This window comes from Panulirus ornatus, chromosome 41 (genome assembly GCF_036320965.1).
Source record: "Panulirus ornatus isolate Po-2019 chromosome 41, ASM3632096v1, whole genome shotgun sequence".
Classification (NCBI taxonomy): domain Eukaryota; kingdom Metazoa; phylum Arthropoda; class Malacostraca; order Decapoda; family Palinuridae; genus Panulirus; species Panulirus ornatus.
The window spans coordinates 7,395,009-7,414,611 of record NC_092264.1 but is presented as its reverse complement, the minus strand read 5'-3'; the positions used below and the strand labels follow the sequence as shown (position 1 = coordinate 7,414,611).

General features: G+C 39.6%; 1 protein-coding gene across 4 annotated transcripts in view; it reads left to right on the top strand.

The window, feature by feature from the left end:
* LOC139761648 (immunoglobulin superfamily DCC subclass member 4-like) overlaps positions 1 to 19,603 on the top strand; it is a 265,177-nt gene that overhangs the window by 232,509 nt on the left and 13,065 nt on the right. For all 4 annotated transcript variants that reach the window (XM_071685953.1, XM_071685952.1, XM_071685951.1 and 1 more), the window contains exons 13-18: positions 1,507 to 1,639; positions 2,416 to 2,579; positions 7,812 to 8,117; positions 11,140 to 11,329; positions 14,831 to 15,006; positions 18,591 to 18,726. In XM_071685953.1, coding sequence (XP_071542054.1) covers positions 1,507 to 1,639; positions 2,416 to 2,579; positions 7,812 to 8,117; positions 11,140 to 11,329; positions 14,831 to 15,006; positions 18,591 to 18,726 — 1,105 coding nt within the window. The remainder of the gene's footprint in view (positions 1 to 1,506; positions 1,640 to 2,415; positions 2,580 to 7,811; positions 8,118 to 11,139; positions 11,330 to 14,830; positions 15,007 to 18,590; positions 18,727 to 19,603) is intronic.

Sequence of the window (19,603 nt, the reverse complement as noted above, 5' to 3'; positions counted from 1 at the left end):
CCTTCATTCATTACTCCACTAAGGAAATATTGTATCTAATTAAGGAGTTTACCACTTATTCTTCCTGTAGCTCTGCCTTCTTAATCAGTCTCCATTGGAGTACATTGTCAAAAGTTTTCTGGTAGTCCAGGGATACACAGTCTTTAGTCATAGATAGTGCCAAAAACAGAGTGAATCCCTAGAGAAAATGCATAATTGTATTCTGTTGTCACTGTCAGGTTACTTAGGCTTCCTGGTAGCACAAGTGACATATCCTTTCATCAGATTGCCATCAGTGGCCAGTAATGAGCCTACAGTGCATGCAGTATTCAACTTGTGGGAAATTGTGTGTGAATTGTTTATGTAGATTGACACCAATAACACCTTGCTGTGGAAATTTAGATTGGTACCAGTAGCACCAAAAGGGTTAATCTTATCTGAAATCTGCATTTTCATTACTACACAGCTGTTCCAAGTTATCATCGCCTTCTCAAGTCCTCCATCCTTTGCATCACAAGCTTATATTGTATAATGTGCCTTCTCATGGGTTTATAAACATTTGTTCTGACCATCTGATTCAGAAGCCCCAAACTTCTGCCAGCTCTTTTGCAGTTACCTCTACTTTGTGGTTTTCTTCTGCCCCAGAATCATCTAGTTCTTGTCCATTGTTTCCTTCAATATTCTTTGAAAACTATGCTGTCTTTCAGCTCCTTCTTCTGTCTTTCCTTAGTCGTCTTTTTATGTGTAACCATGTTACTAGCATCCTTCATTTTTTTTATAGTCATGCTTGCTTCATCAGTGTTATTCACTTTATTCACAGTCTTAAATGCTTTCTGGTAAGGTGATTCTTATTTACGTACATAATGTCTGCAGAAAACCTTGCCTGTCCCTTTACATTTTCAAAGGTGGTACGCGGCTAAGGTGGTCACAAGCATATGACGCTCTTGGGGTGAAATCATCATACATCTGGTTGTGGAGACGAGTGTTTCCTGTGATATCAGTTCCAGCAGCCTGCCTCAGCGTGCCTCTGTCTATCTTTAGGGAATAATATTCCTTCTTTACTCTTCCAGGTTGCCACTTCCCTTCGGGAATTTCGCATCTGGGCTCTGTATTTCTTCCATCTGTTCTTCAATATGGTTGGTTCTTACCTTTCTAAGGAGGAGAAAGTTGGAATTCCCTCCTGGAAACAAGAAAATGTGGGTAAACATGATATTTCTAGATGCACTCAGCACTCATATGTCAGGCAGCTGCTTCCTGCAACACCTCATCATTGCATTGCCTCCTTCAGGAGATCAAGACCCTATGGACTGAAAACATGGACCTAGAATACTCCAGGAACCTTGCCAGTTCCATGCTCAGACATCTGCAGATGGTAATCAAGAACAAAAGAGAGATGAAAAAGTAATGAAATGTGAGTGTAACAGCATTTGAAAATGTATGGGGAGAAGACAAGTTTTTTAGCGGGCACTGTACGTATATGACTTCTTGATACGTATGATAATTAATCCTAGTATTCAACCACTGCAGGTTGATTGGGTGCTTGCTGATGTGCTACGGCCAAATGTCCTAACCTATGAGGTCACCTACAACAGCACACCTGAAGTCATCAAACGCAAGAACACTGAGGCATCAGCCTCTTCTGTTGTCCTCAAAAATCTGGGTGAGCTCATACCTTTTGCAGGAGAGCATTTTCAGATTGGTACAGAAATAGAAAAGGACCATAGAGTACTAGGGTGGTATGAGAATAGCAGTGTGTAAGAAGAATGTGCTACTGTGGATTGCTCTGCTTCAAAGAGGAGCGAGTGTGGATAAACACGTGCCAGGAAGATGCATATGTAGATGAATTTATGAGAGATTTACTCATTTGGGTTGATATGCAGCAATGTGAAGATGAAGATTAATTTGTTTGAAGGAGCTGCAAATGTGGATGGATGTGTGTAAGAGACACAAATGTGGGTGAATGTACATTGTGTTTGTGTGTGTGAGATACAAATGTTGATAAGAAGCTTTAAGAGAAATTCAAAAGTGGATGCACAAATGAACAATTGTCACAAGTGGTCATGTATGCAGATACTGTATACCAACATTGTTTATGCATGTTGAAGCATCATCTGGTTGATCTTGATATTATTTTGTGCCTCTCATTATCTCTGTGTTCTTCATCATTTTCACATTTCCCTTCAGCTGCTGTAGTACTCACTGCAATGTCACAGCACACTTCTCAGCATAGCCTCCTGTTGAATATAGTGTCCCTTGATGTCACAGTGTTCCACTTTGACAAGATACCTCTCTTCAGTATGTGTCCCCTGGCCTCCTGTTCTTTCCATTTGCCTATACTAACTTCTAGACAGATATCTTTTGGTCTGTAATAACAATACAGAGTACGTGCTTCTATTATAACATCATTGATAGACTATTTGTCCTCTTAAACCTCAGAGCCAGGGACCTGTTACACAGTGAAGGTGGAGCCATTCTACAAAGATGTGCAGGAGAGAGGTAGAAGGGCAACCTTGGGTTGCACCATCTGTACGTTGGCAGTGCCCCCAGATACGCTTCCACAACACAAGTTCACTGACAAGATTGGTATCAAGAAGATCAGGGTGAGTGAGACTGGTTATGCATGTCACTCTGCAAAGGAAGCAAGATCTGCTTTAGTCTGGGGCACCAAATGCAGAATCTTTCTCCAAGCTTATTTTTTCTGTGACAGATAAGATTCTTTTCTTGACATGATTATGTATCTGTACTGACTAAGAATTTTTGTAGATTTTCTGTAATTATTGCTCTTAATCATGAAAACCTATCATCACCCATGGGTATTACTCTTCTTTCAGTCTTGTACAGTACTTTGTCAATAAAACTGATAGCATAGAGAGATATGACCAAGGAAATAAGAAATTACTCATCAGAGTGACTTATTCAATAAAGAAAATATTTTATAAAGACAGTTGTGAATGTGGATCTTTCTCCAACCTTCTTCAGTCTTTTCCTTCATGACCTCCTATTATCTTCAGCAAACCACTGTATGAAATTCTACTTGTGCAAACAACCTCATAATCAGATCTCTCCTTAACTCCACAGTTACAACAAGAAACATCCCGCACTACATTACAAAATTGGAGCAGCGGCTTACCCAGAACAGAATGTGTGTGTCTCCACACAAGTCTTTAATCACTCTTTTAAGCACAGATAGATTTGAGTCCAATCTTGAATGGACACTTGCTCCCAATCATCAAAACAGCATATATTATAGGCATCACATGCAACACATGCATGACATTCATTACACCAAGAGTATTAGCTCAAAAACAACACTCAAACTAAATGCCTTCAGAATGTTATCTGGTTCAAGATTTGGAAAGGGAATGACTCACTAACTATCCTCTGCAAAGAATACATCCAGCTCACCCTAAACTATACCTCACCTGCCTGGTCTCCACTCTCTTGAAAGCAAATGAAAAGCTGCAAACCACACAGAATATACCCCTGAAAATAATTACAGACAACTTAGTAATCAAAGACACTCATCACCTGTGAAGTGGAATAGAAGGCCTCCTAATATAATCCCACCTCAGTATGCTTGGCACTCAGTTCTTTGCAGTAGCACTTAACGCCTCACATCCAAACCACTTCATAAATCATCAACTACCAAGGAGAAATAAAAAGTTGACCTCTGTCTAGCTACCTCTACTCACAGATCCCCCCGTCCTTAGTACACATAAAACTGACAGTACACATACATTTTGTAGTGACATAATGGACACTGAACATCTGCCCTCCCAACTGTCTCTTAATAGCATTTTTAACAAAATTACAAACCACATAAGATAGGCCTCTCAGAACAGCCACAAATACTTATCACCTTTGCAGATCCTTTTAATGCAATCCCACTTCAACATGCTTAGCAGTCATTTCTTTGCAACAGCAATAGATCCCTTACATCCAAACCAGTCTAAAACAACCCACCAACCTCCAAGAAGAAATAAAAAGCTTACCCCTGCCTCACATTGTCATCAGCCTCTACTCACAGATCACAGCCCCAGTGAACATAATGACAAAATGCATATACATTGTATATTGCTATTAAGATAGTAAACACAAGATATCTGCCCTTCCAGCTGTCTAACACTCCATGCCTTCATACATACACCTATATAAAGTCACACACACACACATGCACACACACAGAAAGGGCAGTGGGTGGTGGGATGAAAAAGTAAGATTATTAGTGAAAGAGAAGAGAGGCATTTGGTTGATTTTTGCTGGGAAATAGTGCAGATGACTGGGAGATGTATATAAGAAAGAGGCAGGAGGTTAAGAGAAAAGTGCAAGAGGTGAAAAAGACTGCAAATAAGAGTTGGGGTGAGAGAGTATCATTAAATTTTAGGGAGAACGAATGTGGCCTTTGTTGTCTTTTCCTAGCGCTACCTCGCGCAAATGCTGGGGGAGGGGATTGTCATTTCGTGTGTGGCAGGGTGGCAACAGGAATGAATAAGGGCAGACAGGATGAATTATGTACATGTGTATATATGTACATGTCTGTGTGTATATATGTATGTATACGTTGAGATGTATAGGTATGTATATGTGCATGTGTGGACGTGTAAGTATATACATGTGTATGTGAGTGGGTTGGGCCATACTTTCGTCTGTTTCCTTGCACTACTTCACTAATGCAGGAGACAGCGACAAAGTATAATTAATAAATAAATAAATGAATAAATAAAAAGATGTTTTAGAAGGAAGTAAATAAAGTGCGTAAGACAAGAGAACAAATGGAAACATCGGTGAATGGGGCAAATGTGGAGGTAACAACAAGTAGGAAATGGCGTGAGTATTTTGAAGGTTTGTTGAATGCGTTAGATGATAGAGTGGCAGATATAGGGTGTTTTGGTCGAGGTGGTGTGCGAAGTGAGAGGGTCAGGGAGAATGGTTTGGTAAACAGAGAAGAGGTAGTGAAAGCTTTGTGGACGATGAAAGCCGGCAAAGCGGCGGGTTTGGATGGTATTGCAGTGGAATTTATTAAAAAAGGGGATGACTCTTGTTGTTGACTGGTTGGTGAGGATATTCATTTTATGTATGACTCATGGTGAAGTACATGAGGATTGGCGGAATGCATGCATAGTGCCAATGTACAAAGGCAAAGGGGATAAAGGTGAGTGTTCAAATTACAGAGGTTGAGTATTCCTGGGAAATTATATGGGTGGGTATTAATTGAGAGGATGGAAGCATGTACAGAGCAACAGATTGGGGAAGAGCACTGTGGTTTCAGAAGTGGGAGAGGATGTGTGGATCAGGTGTTTGCTTTGAAGAATGTATGTGAGAAATACTTAGAAAAGCAAATGGATTTGTATGTAGCATATATGGATCTGGAGAAGGCATATGATAGAGTTGATAGAGATTCTCTTTGGAAGGTATTAAGAGTGTATGGTGTGGGAGGCAAGTTGCTAGAAGCAGTGAAAAGTTTTTATCAAGAATGTAAGGCATGTGTACGAGTAGGAAGAGAGGAAAGTGATTGGTTCCCAGTGAATTTCAGTTAGCGACATGGGTGCGTGATGTCTCCATGGTTGTTAAATTTGTTTATGGATGGGGTTGTTATGGAGGTGAATGCAAGAGTTTTGGAGAGAGGGGTAATTATGCAGTTTGTTGTGGATGAAAGAGCTTGGGAAGTGAGTCAGTTGTTGTTCGCTGATGATATCCCGCTGGTGGCTGATTCGTGTGAGAAACTGCAGAAGCTGGTGACTGAGTTTGGTAAAGTGTGTGAAAGAAGAAAGCTGAGAGTAAATGTGAATAAGAGCAAGGTTATTAGGTTCAGTAGGGTTGAGGAGCAAGCTAATTGGGAGGTAAGTTTGAATGGAGAAAAACTGGAGGAACTGAAGTGTATCTTTGATATCTAGGAGTGGATTTAGCAGCAGATGGAACCATGGAATCAAAAGTGAGTCACAGGGTGGGGAGAGGGGACGAAGGTTCTGGGAGCATTGGAGAATGTGTGGAAGGTGGGAACATTTTCTTAGAGAGCAAAAATAGGTATGTTTGAAGGAATAGTGGTTCCAACAATGTTATATGGTTGTGAGGCATGGGCTATAGATAGGGTTGTGCAGAAAAGGGTGGATGTGTTGGAAATGAAATGTTTGAGGACAGTATGTGGTGTGAGGTGGTTTGATCAGGTAAGTAATGAAAGGGTAAGAGAGATGTGTGGTAATAAAATGAGTGTGGTTGAGAGAGTAGAAGAGGGTGTATTGAAATGGTGTGGTCACATGGAGAGAATGAGTGAAGAAAGATTGACAAAGAGGATAAATGTCTCAGAGGTGGAGGGAACGAGGAGAAGTGGGAGACCAACTTGGAAGTGGAAGGATGGAGTGAAAAAGAAAAAGACTTTGAGCAATCGGGGCCTGAACATACAGGAGGGTGAAAGGCGTGTAAGGAATAGAGTGAATTGGAACAATGTGGTATACAGGGGTTGATGTGCTGTCAATGGATTGAACCAGGGCATGTGAAGCATCTGGGGTAAACCATGGAAAGTTTTTTGAGTCTTGGATGTGGAAAAGAAGCAGTGGTTTCGGTGCATTACCCATGACAGCTAGAGACTGAGTGTGAACGAATGTGGCCTTTGTTGTCTCTTCCTAGCACTCCCTCCTGCGTGCCTGGGGGGAGGGGGCTGCCATTCTATATGTGGCGGAGTGATAACGGGAATGGATGAAGGCAGTTAGTATGAATATATACATGTGTATATATGTATATATCTGTGTATGTATATGTATGTATACGTTGAAATGTAAAGGTATGTATATGTGCGTGTGTGGGCATTTATATATGTACATGCGTATGTGGGTGGGTTGGGCCATTCTTTCATTTGTATCCTTGTGCAACCTCGCTAATGTGGGAGACAGTGATTAAGTATAATGAAAAATAAGAAAAAGAAATGTACATATATGTGTGTGTGTGTGTGTGTGTGGTGTAAGGTGTTTTGATTGAGTAAGTGCTGAAAGGGTAAGAGAGATGTGTGGAAATAAAGAGTGTGGTTGAGAGAGTAGAAGAGGGTGTGTTGAAGTGGTTAGGACAATTGGAGAGAATGAGTGAGGAAACGTTTACAAAGAGGATGTATGTGTCAGAGGTGAAGGGAACAAGGAGAAGTGGGAGATCAGATTGGAGGTGGAAAGCTGGAGTAGAAAAGATTTTTGGCAATTGGGGCCTGAACATACAGGAGGGTGAGAGGCAAGCAAAGAATAGAGTGAATTGGAATGATGTGGTATACCGGGGTCGATGTGTTGTCAATGGACTGGACCAGGGCATGTGAAACATCTGGGGTAAATTCTGGAAAGGTCTATGGGGCCTGGATGTGGATAGGAAACTGTGGTTCCTGTGCATTACACATGACAGCTAGAGACTAAGTGTGAACGATTGTGGCCTTTTTTATCTGTTTTTCTGGTGCTACTTCGCTGAAGTAGGGGGTAGTGATGTTGTTTCCTTCAGGGCGGGATAGAGCCCCTTGCTGCACTATCATAGAAGCAAGGGCATGTAGATTCCTTTGGAGTGAGAAGTTCTTTGTTGAGACTGTACTCCAGTCACTGTACCTAAGGAATCACTAAAAGCTTATAGAAATGGAGATGGCAACAAAGATGGTGCCAATATTAAGAATGCTAAGCTGAGATAGCCTCAATTAGGGCATTCATTTGCCCATGCTATTGCAGCTGCCACAAGAAAATATACACCTCAATGTTGTAAGGGTATACAGAACCATGATGTGTTAAACTAGAGTTTGTCTGCATTACAGAAACACAAGAAAATGTGTACATTATTTTTTTTCTAGCTATAAATTTCTTTCTGTCTTGCAGGTTAAGGTTCTCAACACCACTAGTATGCTAGTATCATGGCGACCAAAGGGTAAAAGAATGACACCAGATTTCTTCACTGTCAAAGTTGTGAGTCTTGGGCTACAGAAGAGTGCCAAAGCCTCACTTATCCAGACCCAGGACCCTGATGTTGAGGATGCTGGTGGTCAGGGGATTGTTGAGCAGTATTTTGGTACTCAAGGCATTGGTGGGAGGGATATGAGTGGACAGGAGACCACAAGAGAGGCGGGTGGAAGGAGCTGCCCAACTGATGGACTTGCTGAAGAAAGCCAGGACACCAAGCTTCAGGTCACCAGATCATAGGTTTAAGTCTTCATAGCTGTTATAGCCAGATGAAAAAATTCAAACACATGAATACATAGGTGTTATCCATTCAGTCAAATGAATGTGTGGCTGGTATGCATGCTATGACATTGGTATGGGAGTCTTAGGTGCAGCAGGTACGTATTGAAAAAGCTGAGAATTTTATAGAAATACATTTTAGTTACACAGAACCACATTTACCTTTTTAGAATTCTGTGTATCTCCTTAAGTATGAAGGTTTTTATATCAGGCTTTTCAAGTGCTTTACATGCATGTACATAAACTGTATGAAGTTTTGTAAATACTGTGAAGTCCTTCATCAAGTTTAGAATTAGGATACTAGCTGAGATTTCAGGTATTGCACAGAAAAATATTTCATAACATATCTTGTTGGAAACAAGTGTGAAAGTTTGTCCTAATTTCGAGAAAAGAGGAAATAGAATATTTGAGAATTAAGGGGTGAAAGTGAGTGAGCTTGGAAGAAAGACCTCTGTGCACAAATACTGGGAGAGATTGGGTGAATAGTCACTTTGGTTAAGAGTGAATGAAGCAGGGGAAATGAGTGAGGCATAAAAAGATTTAGGGAAGCAGTACTTACATGTAAACATGTTAAGAGTATGGTATGAAAAAGGATAGTGAATGTTGGGATAAGGAAGTTAGATTGATAGTGAAAGAGATTAAAGAGGTGTATGGTCAGTACCTGCAGGGAAGGTGTGCAAGTGATTGGGAGATGTACTTAAGAAAATAGCTGGAGATGAAGAGATTTGTTTGGCCGTTAAAAAAGAAGGCAAGGAGAAATGGGATGAGAAGGTGTTGATTAACTTTAGAGAGAATATAACATTTTTCGAAGTAGGTGTGAATAGTGTGAAGAGAACAAGAGAACATGTGGAAGTGACAGTGAGGGGAACAGATGGCAAAGTGATAAAGGTAAAGAAGAGGTGAAAAAGAGATGGAATGTGTAATTTGAAAAAAACTGAACATATTGAATGACAAGATGGCAGATATGGTATTTGGTAGGAGGTGTTGATTAACTTTAGAGAGAATATAACATTTTTCGAAGTAGGTGTGAATAGTGTGAAGAGAACAAGAGAACATGTGGAAGTGACAGTGAGGGGAACAGATGGCAAAGTGATAAAGGTAAAGAAGAGGTGAAAAAGAGATGGAATGTGTAATTTGAAAAAAACTGAACATATTGAATGACAAGATGGCAGATATAGTATTTGGTAGGAGGTGCTATGTAAAGTGAAATTCCATAGATAGGATGAAGTGTGGCAAAGCAGCAGGAATGGATTAGATTACAGTTGAATTTCTCAAGAAAATGGGTGACAGTGTTTGTGTTTGGTTAGTCAGGCCCAAGATGAAGTGACTGAGGGCTTGCAGAATATATGTATAGTGTTCTTATATAAAAGCAAGAATGACAAGGTGAATGCACTTACTATGTTGATATGTACTGGAGTGTGATGATTAAGAGGGTGGTGGAATGCACAGAGGATCTGACTCAGGAGGAGCACTGTGACTTCAAACGTGGAAGATGATGTTTGAACCAGGTGACTGCTTTGAAAATATTGTGGGAAATACTTGGAGAAAGAGGAATTTCTATGTGGCATTTATAGACCTGTAGAAAGCATATGAGAAGGTTAGCACAGGAGTTTTGTGGAAAATGTTACAAATATATGATGTAGGAGGAAAGCCACAACATGCAGTAAAGTGATTTTACATTGATAGCAAGACAAAGGTGCAAATAAGAATGATGGAGGATGAGTGGTTCCAGTGGAAGATGGTCCTGCACTAGGGATATGTGATATCACCATGGCTTTATAATCTGTTTAATGGATGGGATAGTGAGGAAGATAAGTATCAGAGCCTTGGAGTGAGGGATGGGTCTTCAATTTGCTAGTGGTAGTGGTAGCTGGGAGATGAGTCAGTTCCTAATTTCTGATGACACGGATCTGTCGGCAGACTCAAGAAAAATTGCAGAAGCTGGTGTCTGAGTCTGGGAGAGCATGTGAAAGAGGGAGTTGAAAGTTTATGTGAACAAATACAAGTTGATGAAGTGTAGCTTGAGAGCAAGACAGGATAGTTTGAGCCTAAGACTGAACACAAAAAAATCTGCAGGGAATGGAGATCTTTAGGTACCTTGGAGTGGACATAAAACTGGATAGAACCTTTGGGGAGAAGTGAGTCATAAGTTGAGTGAGGAGCCTTATTTCCTGTGTACACAAAGAAGCATGCCGAAGGAAAGATTGCAGTTTGTTAGGGTATATTTGAAGGTGCTGTAGTCCCAGAAGTATTGTATAGATGTGATTCTTTGGTCTTCAGTGCAAAAGAAAGGAAGATGGAAGTCATGTTGGAAATTGAATATTTCATGATATATGATGTAAGATGGGTTTATCATGTAGGAAATGACATTATAAGAGCAAGGTGTGGTAGTTAGTGCCATTTGATTGAAAGACCTGATCAGGGTGTACCATAAGCATTAGGGTATATGGAGAGGATGGGTGAAGAAAGACTGACTGAGAGGATTTACATCTCTGAAGTAGGAGGAGGAGACCAAGAATATGGATAGATTGAAGTAGGCCTTTAGGTATTGGGGCCTGAACCTTCAGGTGAGGCATGTATAGGAGAGAATGAATTGGATTGATGTGGTATATGACTGGCTAGTACCTTCTGTCAGTGGCAGAACCAAGGCACATGAAGTGGTAAAGGTAAACCATGGAATAGTCTGTGACTAAGCGGTTGATGGTTAGCTCTGGTTTCAGTACCTTATACATGACAGCTAGAGAGTGAGCGTATGGAAATGAGGTTGCTGTTCATTTGTATGAAGCTCCCTCACCAAGGCAGGAAAAGTAGTTAGGCATAAGGAAAAAAAAAAAGAAAGCCATTCGGAATTAGAAGCATCCTAAACAGAATATTACAACACCCTGTTATTTGATAACTTACTATTGTCATAAGTGTCCCTCTCTGAACATTTCATTTACCATAATTCAAAGTACCCTTTTGATTACAGGAATCTCAGGAGCCATGTTATCAAGACTGGAGCAATGACAGACCTGTGCGGTATATGCGACTGACGCGGAAGAGGTTAATACTTACTGACCTGGAGCCCCTCCATGGCTATGAAGTCACAGTGACACCATCAACTGCTACCCTCACTGGGGCATCATCTGCTCCTCACCAAGCCATTACTGAGGAGGGAGGTGAGTAATGGATGTTCTCTTAGCTTTATTGAATTTTAGAATTATGAAGTTTCTAAAGAAAAATGTATATTGCTTCCTGCCCCAGGAGCCCCTCCAATCTTTTCTAAAGCTGATCATAAAGTTAGATAATGTTGTGCATTTGTTTATGTGTGGAGAGTGTGAGGTATTTCAGCAGCAGGTGTTCAGTGTGTCCAGTATTATAGTTGCATTGTGCATATGATGAGTCTTGGAATATGCTGAAACAGTGCTTGTTGTGTTGTAGACAGGAATAGTGTGACTCGAAAAATGTACAGGGAGTGATTGTTCCAGCTGCGAGTATATCTGAGGAGGTAAGGCTTAAGAATGAGGGCAGTTTTTTAGTGCTTGGTGTGTCATTTCAGTGTGTATGTGATTACTGAGCATTATATGTGTAAAGGCTAGGGGATCTTTAAGTAAAGGTTGCTGAACTGTATGAGAAGGTTAAGTTGTCTGTTTGGGGTTGATGGTTAGTTATAGAGTGGTTTTGGTGGAAGTGGTCTTCTGTTATTGTAAAGAATTGAGTGCTGAGCATGTTGAGATGGGATTTTATTGGGAGGCTCTGTGTTTCATTGTGTAGGTGTTGAGTGTTAGTAGTTTCTAGGCAGCCAGTGATTGTTCTGGTGCTCTTCTCTGTGTAGCTTGGAGTTTTGTTATATATGCTTTTGAGAGGATATATAGAAAATTCTAACTAACCAGTCAACAACATAGTCACACCCTTTATTGATAAATTTAACTGCAATAGGGGTTTTATATATATATGTTATTATTATTATTATTATTATTATTTTGCTTTGTCGCTGTCTCCCGCATTTGCGAGGTAGCGCAAGGAAACAGACGAAAGAAATGTATATACATACACGTCCACACATGCAAATATACATACCTATACATCTCAACGTATACATATATATACACACACAGATATATACATATATACACATATATACGCAAACGCGGGAGACAGCGACAAAGCAAAAAAAAAAAAATATACATATATATATATATATATATATATATATATATATATATATATATATATATATATATATATATATATATATATGTGTTTGAAGTAATAGTGGTTCCAACAATGATATATGGTTGCGAGGCGTGGGTTATAGATAGAGTTGTGCGGAGGAGGGTGGATGTGCTGGAAATGAGATGTTTGAGGACAATATGTCGTGTGAGGTGGTTTGATCGAGTAAGTAATGAAAGGGTAAGAGAGATGTGTGGTAATAAAAAGAGTGTGGTTGAGAGGGCAGAAGAGGGTGTTTTGAAATGGTTTGGTCACATGGAGAGAATGAGTGAGGAAAGATTGACAAAGAGGATATATGTGTCAGAGGTGGAGGGAACGAGGAGAAGTGGGAGACCAAACTGGAGGTGGAAAGATGGAGTGAAAAAGACTTGAGTGATCATGGCCTGAACATGCAGGAGGGTGAAAGGCATGAAAGGAATAGAGTGAATTGGAATGATGTGGTATACTGGGGTCGACATGCTGTCAATCAATTGAACCGGGGCATGTGAAGCGTCTGGGGTAAACCATGGAAAGTTCTGTGGAAAGGGAGCTGTGGTTTCAGTGCATTATACATGACAGCTAGAGACTGAGTGTGAACGAATGTGGCCCTTGTTGTCTTTTCCTAGCACTACCTCGCGCACATGAGGGGGGAGGGGGTTGTTATTTCATGTGTGGCAGGGTGGCGATGGGAATGAATAAAGGCAGACAGTATGAATTATGTACATGTGTATATATGTATATGTCTATGTGTGTATATATATGTATAAGTTGAAATGTATAAGTATGTATATGTGTGTGTGTGTGGACGTACATGTATATACATATGTATGTGGGTGGGTTGAGCCTTTCTTTCATCTGTTTCCTTGTGCTACTTCGCTAACGCGGGAGACAGCGACAAAGTATAATAAATATGAATATAAAATCTATTTATATTTATATATGGCGATGGGAGTGAATAAAGGCAGACAGTTTGAATTATGTACATGTGTATATATGTATATATCTGTGTGTGTATATATATGTATACGTTAAGATGTATAGGTATGTATATTTGCGTGTGTGGACATGTATGTATATACATGTGTATGTGGGTGGGTTAGGCCATTCTTTCGTTTGTTTCCTTGCGCTACCTGGCTAATGTGGGAGACAGCGACAAAGCAAAATAAATAGATATGAATATATTTATTATACTTAATTGCTATTTCCCGCGTCAGCGAGGTAGCACCAAGAAACAGACGAGGAATGGCCCATCCACTCATGTACACATGTATAAATACATAAACACCCATGCACGTACATATACATTTTAACATATACATACATATAGATACACACACAGACATACACATATTTTTTTTCATACATATTCGCCATTTCTTGCGCTTGAGAGATAGCATTAAGAACAGAGGACTGAGCCGTAGAGGGAATATCCTCTCTTGGCCCCCTTCTCAGTTCCTTTTTTTTGGAAAAGTCTCTAGTTGTTTTGTGTAATGCACTGAAACCACAGCTCCCTATCCACATCCAGGGCCCACTGACCTTTCCATGGTTTACCCTAGACGTTTCACGTGTCCTGATTCAGTTCATTGACAGCATGTTGACCCCAGTGTACTACATTGTTCCAATTCACTCTATTCGTTGCACACCTCTCACCCTCCTGTAGGTTCAGGCCCCAATCGCTCAAAATCTTTTTCATGCCGTCCTTCCACCTCCAATTTGATCTGCTTCTCCTTGTTCCCTCGACTTCTGACTCATATATCCTCATTGTCAACCTTTCCTCACTCATTCTCTACATATGTCCAAACCATTTCAATATACCCTCTTCTGGGCTCTCTCAACTACACTCTTTATATTTCCACACATCTCCCTTACCCTTTCAAATTACTTGATCAGACCAAGTCACACCACATATTGTCCTCAAACATTTAATTTCCAACACATCCGCCTTCCTCTGTACAACCATATCTATATCCCATACCTTGCAACCAGTTGATATTGTTAGAATTATTATTTCCTTCTAACATACCCATTTTTGCTCCGAGATAACAATCTCTATTTCCACACATTCTTCATTGCTCCCAGAACCTTCACTCCCTCCCCCAACCTGTAACTCACTTCTGCTTTCATGGTTCCCATCACTGCTAAGTCCAGTCCCAGATATCTAAAACACATCATTTCCTCCAATTTCTGTCCATTCAAACTTCCATCCCAACTAACTTGTCACTCAACCTTGCAGAACCTAATAACCTTGCTCTTATTTACTTGTGGTTGCATAGCAGGTGAAAGGAATTTTGGTGAGGTTGTATCATTTAAGTAGAATCTCATCAAATAACTTTGTACTTGAAAGATGTTCATCCTTTTTCTGCTTCTGATCGTAGCACCGGTTTGAATCTGTCGAAAACCTTGGAGAAGGGTTCCTTACAGTTATATGATGATAGTATGATCATGTGTTTATTTATACTGTACTGCAGTTCCCAGTGTGCCAGTCAATGTGTCATGGAGTGCAGCCAGTCCAAAAGATGCTATCTTGACATGGAGTCGTCCACGACACATTAATGGTCAGCTCCTACACTACCTGGTGACATACTCCCACGACCAGATTGAATGGAAGAACCAGACTGTTGATCATCACCTCACCTCCACACAGGTCAGCCTCAGTCATCACTTAGATATGACAAGTTCATCTCAAAGATCAGCTCTGAGCACTTTATGAGTTAGAGATTAATATAGTATAGCCTAAGTCAATAAAAAAATGAAGAGACTTGAATATTCAATTTAAACATTGTGCCATTTGTATGTAATGGTGAAATTCCTGTGAAAACAAAAAGTGATGCAGCTTTAGTAACACAAGCACTGCCATCAGTTGAAATTCAGTGTGAAACTAGTGTTCCACTAATATCTAATTACATTCTCAAGTTTAATTTCATACTTTCAGCTTCTATTGGTCTTAAAACACATTTTGCTTAATTATTTAATCCAACACATTCAGCTTTGCTAGAGAAAAAGTTTCTTATTCAATTTTGCCATTTTTTTATGTCAGCATGACCCATGACCTTTGCTATATTATTTGCATCATAAGTATGTTAGGCATTTCTTTTACATGCTTGTTGACTTGGGTAATTTTTTTTTTTCTTGTTGCACTTTCAATATTATATGTATACTTTTTATTTATTGCACCTTTCTTCATTAAGCCTCCTATAATTGTTATGATGATACTCTTATCCTATTTATTGGCATAGGCTCCTCTTTTATAACTAAAACTAACCAAGTCATGTTCAGTTTCATTTCACTATTTCCAAAGCATAAAAGCTCTTCAAATAGTGAGTTAATTCTTGTGAGTTGATTTCACAAGGGTTTATCATAAATGAGAATATGAGCACTTTGCTGTAAGTACTTTTATCAAATTGAGAGAGCCTGCTGCCATAGGTTCTTTGTGACATGTATAGACCACTTGTGTTTGTTTTGCTTCAAAGTAAACTCACAAGTATTTACTTAACGTAAACCTCATATTTCATATATATATTCTCTGTTTAGTGGATCACTCTCTTATCAGTGTCAACGAAATAAAGTTCAGCCCCAAGCATCACTTCGATTGATTTGAATAGATTACTACATCTATATGAAGAGACTTACGTATTCATACACAGATACCCTACCAGTGATATGTAATGATTACATTCCTATAAAACACAAGTAATGAAGCAACTTTTGTCAAACAAGCACTGCCTTTTTAGTTAGAGTACAGTGAGAGAAACTAGTGTTCTGCTTGCTTCTAATTACATTCTCATGTTTATTTCCATATTTTTAGTTTGTTAGCCTTGACACATGTTTGGCTTAGTGTTTTTACCAAACTCCTTTAGCTTTGTCATGGGAAAGGTTTCTTATATAGAACTGCTGTTTTATTTCGTCACCATAACCCTTGGCCTTTGCCCGACTATTTGCATGGTAGGTATACTGGACTTGTTCTTCCTACAAGCTTGTTGATTTTGATGGTTCTTTTTGCTGCTTTCTGAATAATTCAAGTATACTTTCTTTCCGGTTTATTTCTTCGTTATGCCTCCTGCAAACATACTTATCCTGCAGTTTAGTGATAAGGGTTTCCCTCTTGTAACTAAAACTAACCAAGTAATGTTCAGTTTTGTACAGTATACTAATGTGGTATTGTCCTAGTATCAACAAAACAGATAAATACTTTATGCAGTTTTTGTAAGTTATCTTTACGAGCACAAATCGGAATATAGAATATGAACCTTTTGTTGTTGTGACTCAGACTGAGTTGGGAGAGCCTGTTGACAGATGTTATCTGTGTTTACATGAATCCCATGAGTTGCACATAATTTGTGACATTCATAATCCTCTTGTTTGTTTTATTAAAGGATTAACCCACAGCCACTTCCAGAAAATGAACCATGCGTTTCATTTACTGTACACATATTTTCACTTTAGTAGATCAGTCTTTCATCATTATGAATAGAAGATGGATGCTTCTTTTTGCATAAAGTGCTTAAGTTCAGTATGTAGGATTGCTGGCAGAATTTAAACCTTTTTACTGTGTAATTACATTGTAGAGAGGTGCATCGAAATAACCAGTTATCCTCTGAAAAATGAATTCATATTTAGCATTTCTTTTTACTCTCTAAACTTAAATCTAGAAATTTACAACTATGATACTAGAAACACCTTAAGATAATAGAGAAACATAGGATCTATGGTTTTTAGGAAAAAATACTGATTTTATGGAAGTATATTTTCATTACACTGCTGAAGTTGTGAAAAATATGAAGCCTAAAGTGTTTCACAAATGTATTTGAAAAAATCTTAAAAAAGACACACCATATATCCTTGAGTAATGACTGACAATCAGCAAAGGAGAACTTTTTGAAATAGGTGGGAAAGCCACAAGGTAAATCCCAAGACTGCAGATGAGAAAATTATTTATTTGAATATATTTATTTGAATATATCGATTGGGAGGTAAGTTTGAATGGAGTAAAACTGGAGGAAGTAAAGTGTTTTAGATATCTGGGAGTGGATTTAGCAGTGGATGGAACCATGGAAGCAGAAGTGAGTCACAGGGTGGGGGAGGGGATGAAGGTTCTGGAAGCATTGAAGAATGTGTGGAAGGTGAGAACGTTATCTTGGTGAACAAAAATGGGTATGTTTAAAGGTATAGGGGTTCCAACAATGTTATGTGGTTGCGAGGTGTGGGCTATAGATAGGGTTGTGCGGAGGAGGGTGGATGTGTTGGAAATGAAATGTTTGAGGACAGTCTGTGGTATGAGGTGGTCAGATCGGGTAAGTAATGAAAGGGTAAGAGAGATGTGTGGTGTTAATTAAAAGAGTGTGATTGAGAGAGTGGAAGAGGGTGTATTGAAATGGTTTGGTCACATGGAGAGAATGAGTGAGGAAAGATTGACAGAGAGGATATATGTGTCAGAGGTGGAGGGAATGAGAAGTGGGAGACCAAATTGGACATGGAAGGATGGAGTGGAAAAGATTTTGAGTGATCAGGGCCTGAACATAGAGGAGGGTGAAAGGTGTGCAAGGAATAGGGTGAATTGGAACAATGTAGTATATCGGGGTCAACGTGCTGACAATGGATTGAACCAGGGCATGTGAAGCATCTGAGGTAAACTGCGGAAAGTTTTGTGGGGCGTGGATGTGGAAAGGGAACTGTGGTTCCAGTGCATTACACATGACAGCTAGAGACTGAGTGTGAACGAATGTGGCACTTTGTTGTCTTTTCCTAGCACTACCTCGTGCACATGCAGGGGGAGTGGGGTGCCTTTTCATATGTGGCGGGGTGGTGACGGGAATGGATGAAGGTAACAAGTGTGGATGTGTACACGTGTATATATATATGTATGTGTCTGTGTATGTATACGTTGAAATGTATAGGTACGTATATGTGCATGTGTGGGCGTTTATGTATATACTTGTGTATGTTGGTGGGTTGGGCCATTCTTTCGTCTGTTTCCTTGGGCTACCTCGCTAACGTGGGAGACAGCAACAAAGTGTAATGATAAAAAAAATTAAATGTTGTAGGAAATGGGTTATTGTATTTGCTCTGATTTGGCTTTCAGTATGGGAAGGTAGCTTTGTTCAAGTTACTGTATCTTTTAGTTTTCATCAGTGGAGGGTAGCTTTGTCCAGTGGTTTTACACAGGTCAGTTTTGAAAACACCAAATATATTCTACTGTATGAACTTCTGTTTCTTATTTTTTTCATGCAGATTCAGGATCTGGTATCCAATACAAACTACACTCTGCAAATAGCAGGTGTGACTGGAGGAGGCATGGGCACCCACTCCACTGTCTTCATATACATCAGGGCTACATTAGTGGGTGAACCACAGATCTCCACTGAGTGTGAGTTCTTGAAAAGTTTTTGCTTCTTAATCAAAAGCTGCTGGTGTTTTTGTTGAATAACGAAACCTTTGTTTGTTATGCATTGTGAATTAATATTTTCATGTCCCTGCCAGACTCATGAGGAAATTAGCATATGTTACCTCTATATATGATATCTGGTAAATAACAACTCATCCCAATAGCTTCTCAAGTTTTTTAATCTTTTACTGTATTTATGATGCAAATCCTTCTCGAAATGAGTGTAGTCCAAGTAGTGGAATACACGTCTTTATCCTGTTTTTATAAATAGTTTTTTAATAATACTTCAAGGATTTCACTCGAAAAGGATAGCATGTGGTAGGAATTCTATTATGCAATTGTATTAGAATGTGTAAAGTAACCAGGAGAACCAATTGCACCGAAACTACTGGAATAACAGGGGTCAACGTGCTGTCATTGGACTGATCTGTGGCATGAGAAACAGCCTGGGGAAATCATGGAAAGGTCTGTAGGAGCTGGTTGTGGATAGGGGGCCATAGTTTTGGTGTATTGCTCATGACAGCTAGAGAATCAGTGTAAGTGAATGCATTCTTTGTTCGTTTGTTCCTGTTCCTACCTCGTGAATGCGGGAAACAGCAGTCAAGTTTTTTATATGTATTTCCCGTTTTTCATAATCGTGAGGTAGTGTAAGGAACAGATGACTAAAGCCTTTTTGAGAGAAAATTCCTCATTTGCCGCCTTCTCTGTTCCTTCTTTTGGAAAAGTAAAACTGGAGGGGAGGATTTCCAGCTCCCCACTCCCAAGCAATCAAATATATATAAATAAATATATAGAGGTTTTGGGAGCGTTGAAGAATGTGTGGAAAGCGAGAACATTACCTCGGATAGCAGAAATGGGT